The 12,347-nt window shown below is 44.8% G+C and overlaps 2 protein-coding genes across 3 annotated transcripts; both read left to right on the top strand.

The window, feature by feature from the left end:
* Window positions 1-674: 674 nt before the first annotated feature.
* Window positions 675-11,640, top strand: rab6bb (RAB6B, member RAS oncogene family b). Of its 2 annotated transcripts, none has more exons than XM_063016462.1 (8): window positions 675-891; window positions 3,537-3,595; window positions 3,669-3,722; window positions 3,827-3,932; window positions 4,562-4,673; window positions 4,769-4,862; window positions 6,507-6,573; window positions 7,399-11,640. In XM_063016462.1, the coding sequence occupies exons 1-8, from the start codon at window positions 822-824 to the stop codon at window positions 7,461-7,463; spliced, it is 627 nt and encodes a 208-aa protein (XP_062872532.1). In that variant the 5' UTR covers window positions 675-821; the 3' UTR covers window positions 7,464-11,640. The 2 variants fall into 2 exon arrangements, with proteins under 2 accessions (XP_062872532.1, XP_062872533.1); XM_063016463.1 differs by lacking the exon at window positions 675-891 and adding an exon at window positions 2,574-2,776.
* Window positions 5,177-6,187, top strand: LOC134334522 (uncharacterized protein DDB_G0271670-like). Its single transcript, XM_063016866.1, has one exon. The coding sequence runs from the start codon at window positions 5,177-5,179 to the stop codon at window positions 6,185-6,187; it is 1,011 nt and encodes a 336-aa protein (XP_062872936.1).
* Window positions 11,641-12,347: the final 707 nt, after the last annotated feature.

The raw sequence follows: 12,347 nt of genomic DNA, 5'->3' as shown, positions 1-12,347 counted from the left end.
GAGGTGCAGGAATATTTAGGACAGCAGGGTGCATGAATATTATGGACAGGAGGGTGTTTGAATGTTGGAGTTGACTAGATGCAGGGATTTAGCACAGAAGATACAGGAATATTTAAGACAGTAGGGTGCAGGAATATTTAGGACAGTAATGCACAGGAATATTTAGGATAGTAGGGTGCAGGAATATTTAGGACAGTAATGCACAGGAATATTTAGGACAGTAGGGTGCAGGAATATTTAGGATAGTAGGGTGCAGGAATATTTAGGACAGTAGGGTGTGTGAATTTGGGACAAGAGGTGCAGGAATATTTAGGACAGTAGGGTGCATGAATATTATGGACAGGAGGGTGTTTGAATGTTGGAGATGACTAGATGCAGGGATTTATCACAGAAGATACAGGAATATTTAGGACACTAAGGTGCAGGGATATTTAGGACAGAAAGTGCATGAATATTTAGGACACTACGGTGCAGGAATATTTAGGAGACTAGGGTGCAGGAATATTTAGGACACTAGGGTGCAGGAATATTTGGGACAGTAGGGTGCATGAATATTTAGGACGGTAGGTGCATGGATTTGTGACAGGAGTGCGCAGGACGGCTCATGTAATAACAGGCCGGGCGTGTGTCCGGAGCGGCGCATGCGCACTGAGCGTCAGACCTGGCAGGCTCGGCAGTGGTGCAGCACTGATTCTGGACTCTTCAGCTTTTATTTATTTTTATCTTCTGCGTCTGAATTTTCCTACAAAATCCACGGAAATCTGATCAAGCTGAACCCCTGCTGGACCCCTGCTGAACCCCTGCGAGCACTCAGAGCCGACATGTCGGTGGGGAGCGACTTTGGAAATCCATTACGGAAATTTAAACTAGTTTTTTTAGGTGAACAGAGCGGTGAGTGATTTAACACACACACACACACACACACACACACACACACACACATGTTAATATCACATAAATATGATTATTATTATAGATCATACACACCTACAGATCAGATTCTGATTATTATTTCTCCTTGTTATTGAGACAGAATCTGAATTCACATCCCACATTTTTTGATTAGTCATGTAAATGTGTAGCACTTTTATTCCACCTCATCTGCACCCCTGTTTACACCCCCAAATCAGCACCTGCCCCCCTGCCTGTTTACATCTGATCTTATATTAACTGTATTTTATTTCTTCATCTTCATGCCTGTGTTAATTAATGAATAAATAAATGATTATAGTCCTGAGTTCTGAACAGTCAGTATCAGTATCAGTATCAGTATCAGTGTGTTTTAATCCTGAAACCTCTGAGACACTCATGATGAAATAAACACGACCGGTTTCATTCCGGACTGAAGCAGCAGAATAAAAGAAACGACTGGAGTGACACACCCAGACTGGTAGAGTGACATTCAGCAACCTGGCAACCCTCACCTCCCCCTCCCCAAAAACAACACCGATCCATACACAGAATCATCATGTTTATTATAATAATAATAATAATAATAACCCCAAAAACAACACCGATACATACACAGAATCATCATGTTTATAATAATAATAATAATAATAATAATAGTAATATTAACAACAATAATAATCATATTTATAATAATAATAATATTTATAATAATAATAATATTTATAATAATAATAATAATATTTATTATAATAACAATAATAAATATAATAATAATGATAATAATAATAACCTCAAAAACAACACCGATACATACACAGAATCATCATGTTTATAATAATAATAAATAAAAAATAAAAAATAATAATAATAATAATAACCCCAAAAACAACACCAATCCATACACAGAAAGATCATGTTCATAACGATAATAATATTAATAATGATAATAATAATAATAACGATAATATTAATAATATGTATAATAATAATAATAACGATAATATTATTAATATTTATAATAATAATAATAATAATACAGATAATAATAGTAAATATAATGATAATAATAATAATAAATATAATAATAATAATATTTATAATAATAATAGTACAGATAATAATAATAATAATAATTATAATAATAATAATAACACTTATAATAATAATAATAATAATAATACTAATAAATATAATAATAATAATAATATTTATAATAATAATAATGATAATAATACAGATAATAATAATAATATTTATAATAATAATATTTATAATAATAATAATAAATATAATAATATTAATAATATTTATAATAATAATAATAATAATATTAATAATAATGATACAGATAATAATAATATTTATAATAATAATAAAGGAAAACAAAAGAGATGTGTATAAAATATAAAACGTCATAATAATGAATGTTTTTATTTTTTACTGACTGTTTCACGGCAGAGTGTAATAGCACAACAAACATTTCCTATTTACTTTGCTCATCCACTTAGATTTAGATCAGCCAATCCACCTTCTGCACGTTCTGGAAGGCATTTAGATTAAATAATAATAAATCTGTATAAATGTTTATTATTACACTGCTGTCCAGGGTCAGTCAGTGATTGATCTTATCAGATTGTTTATACTGACACCTACAGGCTGGATGTAGTGACGTGTTTATACTGACACCTACAGCAGCTCCAGGACCTGCACATGTTCTCCCTGGTCTATATTATGTAGACCTGATCTGTGTGTGTGTGTGGTAGGGTTTGTTTTTGTGTAGCGGGTTGAGGAACGGGACTGACCTGTCATGCCTGATCAGGGCTGCGGTGGATGTGAAGGAATGAAGGAATGTAGGAGTGTCCTGGTAGGAATCCACCGAAATCCTCTCGTGGTTTTACCTTCAGGTTATTTCATATAATACCGCGTGTAAACAGCACGTAACTCGGTTTATATCCGGAACAGGCGTGTGCTGGTCGTCCGTTTTTATATCACAATCACTGCCTGTTTTATTGTGGTTTTAATATTCTGACCATGTAAGTGAAGCTGAAATTCCTTCTCACTGATGTGTTCGGCTGCAGTTAATCACTCGTAGGTGACGTAACCGGTCATTAGCATTAGTAATATAGGTGTTTCTAACTGCTGATGTTTACATACATTTTGGATTTTGGAACATGTGCTTCCATCTAGATATTTTTTATACCACCTTACAACAGTGTGACTTTAGACTTTAGGAGTGCAGGTGCTAAAGTAGCCTGCCTGCAGTCCAGACGTACGACCACGACAACGGAGAGGAAAGAAATTCCGCTCTTAAATCTAGACCAATTAGTGCCCTCAGTTTCTGAATGATTATAATGATCTTTAGGTGACACAGTGGTGGCTTAATGTGTGGAGCTTTGGGCTCAATTGTAAGGTTGAGAGGTTGAATCCCAGCTCTGCGATTCAGTCACTGTTGGGCCCTTGAGCAAGGCCCTAAACCCTGTCTGCTCCAGGGGTTCCGTACAATGGCTGACCCTGCGCTCTGACCCAAGAAAATACACGTGTTTATGTAAATATGACAAAATAAATCTGTTCATTTATTCATTCATTTTTATTGTGGCGTTTTTTTTCCTTGTTTTTTGCGTTAGTTGGAAAAACGTCGCTGATAACGCGCTTCATGTACGACAGCTTCGACAGCACGTATCAGGTAAGAGCTTCAGTCCTGAAGCTTTCAGCTCCTTCAGCGTTTCACTCGTTAATCATCTGATCCTCTTCTGCAGGCGACGATCGGTATCGACTTCTTATCGAAGACCATGTACCTGGAGGATCGAACCGTAAGAGTCCTTCATATCTGAATACGTGGTTTTGGTTTGCGTACAGGTCCAGATGTTACAGATGTGTGTGAGGCAGTAACAGTGTGTACTGTGTTGTTCTGTAGGTGCGGCTGCAGCTGTGGGACACGGCAGGACAGGAACGTTTCAGGAGTCTCATTCCCAGCTACATACGAGACTCCACCGTGGCCGTGGTCGTCTACGACATCACCAGTGAGTCTCGCAAACACACCAGCCAATCACAGATCCGCACTCAACCCGAATCTTAGCTCTGGCGCCCCCTAGTGTCTGCCGCAGACAAAATCCGCCGCTGGTCTGCCGGGTGGGAAAAGACGGGACTGAAAAGTGGGTGGGGTCTTTGATGCTGTGTAAGGACCTCACATGCCGATCCACTGAAGTACGGGGGGATAAGAAGGGGGTCTGAGGGAGGGCGTGCCGGGAGAATAAACCCTCCATACGCCATCAGGGTCTCCAGCAGAGGAAGAGGAACTGGATATGACTAAAATGCAGAAATAAAATAGGAAAAGTATGTGGACACCCTTCCTGATTATTGAGTTCAGGTGTCTTAGTCACACCCATTGCTACCGGATGTAGAACTGCATGAATTATGTGTGGAAACGCTTTAGGGAAGGCCATTTCCTGTTCCAGCATGAGGCGAGGTCCATAAAGAGGTGATTTGACTCCATCAGGCCGCCACGTCCAACATCAGTGCCTGACCCTCAGAACGCTCTTTGACTAAATAGGCACAAATTCACACAGACGCAGTCCAAAATCCCGGGGGAGGAGACTAGCGTACACCAGTCAGTCATTGTTGCGCTGACGTTGTTGCTCTCTGTCTCCAGACGTGAACTCGTTCCAGCTGACCTCGAAATGGGTCGATGATGTCAGAACGGAGAGAGGAAGTGACGTCATCATCATGCTAGTCGGCAACAAAACAGACCTGGAGGAGAAGAGGTTCGAATCCTGCGTTTATTACAAATGAAATGAAATGAAATGTTTACGACGATCCTCCGTCACCCTGGATACTCGTGTCTCTTGTGTACCGACAGACAGATCTCCATCGAGGAGGGTGAGCAGAGAGCTAAAGAGCTCAAAGTGATGTTCGTGGAGACGAGCGCTAAAACTGGCAGCAACGTGAAACAGGTGAGTCTCATTTAAAAAAAAAAAAGCATCCGCCCACCTCCACCCCCTCCTCCTCTCCCTCCTCCACCCCCTCCTCCTCTCCCTCCTCCTCGCCCTCCTCCACGCCCTCCTCCATGCCCCCCTCCTCCATGTCCTCCTCCACGCCCTCGTCCTCCTCCTCGCCCTCCTCCACGCCCTCCTTTATGCCCTCCTCCTCGCCCTCCTCCTCGCCCTCCTCCATGCCCGCCTCCACGCCCTCCTCCATGTCCTCCTCCTCGCCCTCCTCCACGCCCTCCTTTATGCCCTCCTCCTCGCCCTCCTCCTCGCCCTCCTCCATGCCCCCCTCCATGTCCTCCTCCACGCCCTTGCCCTCCTCCACCCCCTCCTCCTCGCCCTCCTCCTCGCCCTACTCCTCACCCTCTTCCATGTCCTCCTCGCCCTCCTCCATGCCCTCCTCCATGTCCTCCTCCACGCCCTCCTCCTCGCCCTACTCCTCGCCCTCTTCCATGTCCTCCTCGCCCTCCTCCTCGTCCTCCTCCTCGTCCTCCTCCTCGTCCTCCTCCATGTCCTCCTCCTCGCCCTCCTCCATGCCCTCCTCCATGCCCTCCTCCATGTCCTCCTCCACGCCCTCCTCCTCGTCCTCCTCCATGCCCTCCTCCATGCCCTCCTCCATGTCCTCCTCCTCGCCCTCCTCCATGCCCTCCTCCATGTCCTCCTCCTCGCCCTCCTCCATGCCCTCCTCCATGTCCTCCTCCTCGTCCTCCTCCATTGCCTCCTCCTCGCCCTCCTCCTCGCCCTCCTCCATGTCCTCCTCCACGCCCTCGTCCTCCTCCTCGCCCTCCTCCACGCCCTCCTTTATGCCTTCCTCCTCGCCCTCCTCCATGTCCTCCTCCACGCCCTCGTCCTCCTCCTCGCCCTCCTCCACGCCCTCCTTTATGCCTTCCTCCTCGCCCTCCTCCATGTCCTCCTCCACGCCCTCGTCCTCCTCCTCGCCCTCCTCCACGCCCTCCTTTATGCCCTCCTCCTCGCCCTCCTCCATGCCCCCCTCCACGCCCTCCTCCTCGCCCTCCTCCATGTCCTCCTCCACGCCCTCGCCCTCCTCCACCCCCTCCTCCTCGCCCTCCTCCTCGCCCTACTCCTCGCCCTCTTCCATGTCCTCCTCGCCCTCCTCCATGTCCTCCTCCACGCCCTCCTCCTCGTCCTCCTCCTCGTCCTCCTCCTCGTCCTCCTCCATGTCCTCCTCCACGCCCTCCTCCACCCCCTCCTCCTCGTCCTCCTCCACGCCCTCCTCCTTGTCCTCCTCCTCGCCCCTCTTCTACCAGAATGAAGGTTTTATGGGGTTCTGATTAAATCCCTTTTGGATTGCGGCATTCATCCAAAGCTCCTTACAGTATATTGTCTAAGCAATTGAGGGTTAAGGGCCTTTAGGTCTTTTCTGAATATTTAAAAGCAAACACACCTCCCATTTGGGTGGCACGGTGGCTCGGTGGGTAGCACTTTGGCCTCACAGCACGAAGGTCTTGGGTTCGATTCCCAGGTGGAGTGGTTTGGTCCTTTCTGTGTGGAGTTTGCATGTATAATCCAGATGGTGTGTGGTACGAAAGCTACTCTCTCTCACCCTCTCTCTCACCCTCTCTCACTCTCTCTCTCTCTCTCTCTTCTCAGTTGTTTCGGCGAGTGGCGGCTGCTCTCCCTGGCATGGAGAACCTGGACGAGATGGGCAAGGAGGGCAGTATCCTTTACCACCCGCTAATTCTGTCCATTTTAACTAGATGCAGAATTCTGGCTGCAGTTTTGGGTATTTGGCCAATTAGGGGGTGCAAGCAGGTATTATTTAGGTGGTGGATGATTCTCAGCACTGCAGTGACACTGACATGGTGGTGGTGTGTTAGTGTGTTGTGCTGGTATGAGTGGATCAGACACAGCAGCGCTGCTGGAGTTTTTAAACACCTCAGTGTCACTGCTGGACTGAGAATAGTCCACCAACCAAAAATATCCAGCCAACAGCGCCCCGTGGGCAGCGTCCTGTGAGCACTGATGAAGGTCTAGAAGATGACCGACTCAAAGAGCAGCAATAGATGAGCGATCGTCTCTGACTTTACATCTACAAGGTGGACCGACTAGGTAGGAGTGTGTAATAGAGTGGACAGTGAGTGGACACGGTATTTTAAAACTCCAGCAGCGCTGCTGTGTCTGATCCACTCATACCAGCACAACACACACTAACACACCACCACCATGTCAGTGTCACTGCAGTGCTGAGAATCATCCACCACCTAAATAATACCTGCTCTGTGGGGGTCCTGTGGGGGTCCTGACCATTGAAGAACAGGATGAAGAACAGTAATTGTAGAACTACAAAGTGTTTCTATATGGTAAGTGGAGCTGATAAAATGGACGGTGAGTGTAGAAACAAGGAGGTGGTTTTAATGTTATGGATGATCAGTGTAAATAACTCTATATAAAGAGAAGCTCAGTTTATAGAAACTCAGCCAGCTGGAGTAAATCTGGAGATTAATGAATCAGTAACGTGTTTCTTTAACATTTCACCCATCAGTGATTGACATCACGCTGGACAAACACCAGGAGCCTCCCGCCTCTGAGAGCAGCTGCATATGTTAGTCCAGCGCCCCCCTGTGGACGCCTCCGCCCCCGCGACCCGCTCCTGAGCGTTCCTAAAGCTTTCAGATCTAAAAAATTCATCCCGACTGCATCATTACAGAGAGATCGACGGTTCTGTCTTTCAGACGGAATAAAGTAGGACGAAACGTGGTGTTATGTTTTGTAGATAAGAAACCGAGACGGGCGGTAGCGGGTCGTTCTTTGTTTATAATTTTAAAGTCTTTTTTTTATTTGTTAGAATCTGAAATCTGGATCTGCAGTGAAACAAAAATAAATTTTGGTCTAATTTGTGAATTAAGAGCAACGTTCTAGCTGTGGCTGGTCATCGGTTCGGCAGATGCTAAATGCTATTCTGTTTTCCAATATTAAATTATAGAGGTAAAAATTAACTCCCGCTGGCAGAATTAGTCTCACCTGCCAAGCTGTAAAAGTCGGCTGATGATAGCGATTAATGATAGTAACCCAGTTTAATCCTGCTCGTTGCTAAAGCAAACTGGTTTTGCTCCATTGCAGTATGATGAACCACTTTGAATAGTCAATTCAGCCGTAAAACACACTAGCGCACCAGCGCTGAGATTTTAAGCTCCTCAGTTCTAATCAGGCTGAAGAGATTCTTCATTACTGCTGCAGCTGCGACCTCTGCTGGCTGGTCGAGGTGCCGCACAGGGACAATGAATAATGAATAACGGACCCTCCTCAGTCAGGGTCGAGATCTGCAGCAGTAGAGGAGACACACGTGGATGATATAGATAGAATTTATAGTTTTGCTGCAGTTGCGACCTCTGCTGGCTGGTCGAGGTGCTGCACAGAGACGATGAATAATGGAGAGCAGTGTGTGACTCAGTGCGCAATACAGATCTCCAGTGCAAATAAAAAGAAGCAGTTGGCCACTGCACGTGTGTTAGGTACAACCCTCCTCAGTCAGGGTCGGGGTCTGCAGCAGTAGAGGAGACACAAGTGGTTAATTGGATACGACTAAATTGAGGGAAAAAATGTTAATGCATAAATAGAATTTAAAATTTTAAGAATTTTAGAGTTTTGCTTTTTTTTGTGAGCTGGATGGAAATGAAGCGCTGTCGAGTCTCCTCTGGTCCCCTCAGGATTTGGGATATCGGACGAAGTGACCGAGCTTAAATAAACACAATTTAATTAGCAATTTAATTCAGGACCTGAAGGGAATCGGGCGCTTCAGCTCCTCACCAAATCCACCTACAACCTTCTACACCGTCTACAGTCCAAGTTTAAGAAGACGTCATGCACTTTCATGCTGTACTGTAATGTAAATAATATTTCTATTATCCTAAACTCTCGTCGTTAGTCGTGACGTACGTATAAAACTACGCTTCCGTTCGATAAGGGCTTCACTCTGATTGGTTCTCTCTGCACGGATTCTGACGATTTATCTCTTAGCTCCGTCGTAGTTCGTTGTGAACCTGCTTAAACCCCGCTGGGTTCGATTCCCCGGGCCGGACGATCAGGGTCCTTTCTGTGTAGAGTTTGCATGTTCTCCCTGTGTCCTCGTGGGTTTTCTCCGGGTGCTCCGGTTTCCTCTCACAAGTCCAAAGACGTGCAGTCAGACCAACTCTCGCTACTAGAAGTTACCCTAAGTGTGTGTTTGAGTGTGTGTGTGTGTGTTCTGTGATGGACTGGACCCAGTGTGACCCTGACCATGATACTTATTTTCGGCACATCAGTAAAACACTCTAGCCCAGCAGTACTGTTCACAGTTCAAATCTCAGCTTTGTTATCAGCCGGCCGGGCGCCTACACAGACACGTGATTGGCTGTGTGTGTCTGTAGGGGGCGGGACGACGGCTTAAACATGGTTCCTCGTCATGGTTCCGCTGTTGAGGTGTTTGAACGGGGGCTGGTCTCTGTGAGACCCCGCCCCTGGCAGGTGAAAAGAAGCGGCAGTAATACTGAGGTCAGACTTTCAGGACTGTGTTAATCAGCGGTTATAAACCTGCCGCCGGTGGTTTTTCTGTACAAGTGACGTCTGTTTATTAGCGCTTTGATTTTGTACGTTTGAGGATTTTTAGCCCTCGTTGCACCTACATTTGTTTCAGTGCATTATGGGTAAAATACGAGGGATCTTCAAAAAGTTTCCTCACTTATGTTCTATATATTGTGGTTATAAGCGGTGAGGGAGGAGGAGGAGGAATCGTTCGTGTCTGAGAGACGCTTATAGTCCGGGATTTTTGGGACGCTCGGAGAAGCTTTAAGGGGAGGAAGATTTTCATGTGACGATGATGTGAAAGCACCGGCGCATTAGTGCTTGCTGATGGCACTAAAAAACTGGTACGACGCTGGAAAAACGCACCGGAAGGCGACGATGTAGAAATGTGATGGAGTTTGTGTTTAAAATTCTTAATAAATAGAGTTTAAATAATTAAGTGCTGAAACTTATGGAAGATCCTCGTAGTCGTTTCTATGGGTTTGAGGTTTGAGTTCTAGAGTTTTAGAGCAGCCTCGGGGTCGAGGTGCCACCGATTAAAACCCTGTCATTTACATAACAAGGTCAAACTGACAGTGATTGTCTACCTGGTCACTTCTGGTGGCCACGCCCGAGGTTTGTTTGTGTTTGGTTATGACCAATCAGACGTCTTTATTATTATTATTATTATTATTTTATTGTGAAGCCCACGTCTGTTGCCACACGTAATATATACTAACGATAAATGATGTACACAGCTAACGTTGTGTGATATACTCACTGTGAGGTTGGGGTTGTGCTTGGGTTGCAGGAACCAGGAGATCCAGCCCCTAATTTAGGGAAGTCAAGGGCTGAAAAGGGTCGAGAACCTCTTCCGTAAACGCTGTAAAATTACGTTAAAGCAGGGGTGCCCACACTTTCGTGGCTTGAGATCTACTATTTCAGTCGACAGGTCATCGTGATCTACTCTTTAGAGTTGGCCTCATCATGTTTCAAAAAAGCTTTGACACTTTTTTAAGTGCGCTTCAGTTCCTGTATTAATATTCAGCTTTACAGAGCAAGAGATGAAAACTCACACTGACCTTATTCTGATGATTTACACTGAATGGTGTCGGTCAGGTTTATGTATCTGGACAGAAGCTGCTGATGCCAGTTCACAAGCAGCTTCCAAGTGGTCATCAGTAAGGATGGACCCATATTTACACTTTATTATTTTCATGTTGAAAAGGCTGATTCAGACAAGCAGGTCGATCCAAAACCGCTGTCAAATATGCGGCACATTTTTTATGTTTGGATATTTTTCCTCAACCAGCAAGTTCCAAAGTTGTCCAGCAGAGGCGCTTGACTTCATATGAATGTCAGATTGAGGGTTAAAATTTCTCCATCAGCTTCTCTGCAGCGTTCTTGTCCGAATCGAAGCGTTTTTGGTTTCTTTGTGCTTACACAAACAGTGTAAGATACAAAAGGAAAAATGCAAAAATGGCGCAAACTGGCTACTGATGAATAAAAACTTTCTAGATTTGTGGTGCTTTAGGTGGGCTGAGGCGTAGCTATGGGAAAAAAAACACAAATTAAAGAAACAGTGGCCACATTTTATGTCAATCACGTTGACCTGTTTGAATGAGGTGCGATCTACCAGCGTGTAGTGTGCGATCGACGTATTGGGCACCCCTGCGTTATATATGTGAAGTGTTTACCTGCTGTAGTTCTACTAGATCTTCATATTCCATATTTCCTCTCTTTACATGCACTGACGCCTCACTGTGTATCAACAAACGTTAATTATTTTGCTTGTTTGGTCGTTTCTTCACTTGATATTAGCATAACTGAATTAACTGGGAGGGAATCACTACAAACCCTTTATTTATATCTATAATAATGCAAACATGAATGAAGCCACTGAAGTAAACAGGTTTTAGATGAACGCGTCTCGTTTATCATTTTCATCATTAATCTTTCTGTGACACTATTGTGCCTTCTGTTACCCCAACACCAAAACATGACGGGTTAAAAGGGAGTTTTCACCATTATTTATAAAAAGCAGTTAATCGAGAGAGCAAATCCTTTACATTAATAACAGTATGTACTCGTATTATGCACCGTCGAGGCGTTTCCGGTTACTCTGATCATGTTTTTTGATGTAAACGTTGGTCGGGCTGTGTGTTCGGCTCTGTTGATTCTGTAAGATCATTTATGAGCATGAAAACTGTCTGAATAAACCAATAAACTCTACATGTTACCACCACCCCCTCTCCTGATTCAATTCTTCATCTGCATTTATTGACCTTCTTCGTTTACCTGCTGGAATTGAAAACCATACACAGTATGGCTGAAAGTGTGGAGGTTTCAGCCACGCCCATTGCTAACAGGTGTATTATTCCCGATTGCGCCCGAGGAGGGTATATTTGCCAGCTCCATGCTCCCTCCGACGCGTGTGCAGTCCCTCGACCTTTTTCGCCTGTGCTTTGGTGGATTCACACATGAGGCTCTGCTGCTAACCAAGGTCTTTACTCTGGCCACTTTTTATTACTCCTATTTATTAGTCGTTTCCCACCCAGCAGACTTGATGCCCAATTTGGTCTGCTGCAGGCACTGCCAATTGTGCCCGCTAGATGGCGCCCAGCTGACCAGTAACCGAGTGTCCAGAATCTCAGAGCTGGTGGTTCCAGCATGACTGATTCCCCTGTTAAAGCAGTGAACCTGAAAAGCAGGACTGGGTAGTAAAAAAAAAAACAGGTGACTGCATCACTGGAATGGAAACACTGCATGTGATAGCCAGGAAACATGAAAACACAGTGAAAGACCCGAGCAGAAACAAAAGAGCGCCTGGGTGCAACTATGCCAGCAACTCGGTCCACCAGTAGCTGCAAAAAACACAGAAAGCTGCCACTCCACCCATGGTAAAAACTGAAGAGTGGGAAATATGTGTTTGCACCGAAAATGTCCAGAACT

Source organism: Trichomycterus rosablanca, chromosome 20 (genome assembly GCF_030014385.1).
Source record: "Trichomycterus rosablanca isolate fTriRos1 chromosome 20, fTriRos1.hap1, whole genome shotgun sequence".
In the NCBI taxonomy this organism is placed as follows: domain Eukaryota; kingdom Metazoa; phylum Chordata; class Actinopteri; order Siluriformes; family Trichomycteridae; genus Trichomycterus; species Trichomycterus rosablanca.
Note: the sequence above shows the minus strand (reverse complement) of the source record. Positions and strands in the feature narration are given on the sequence as shown.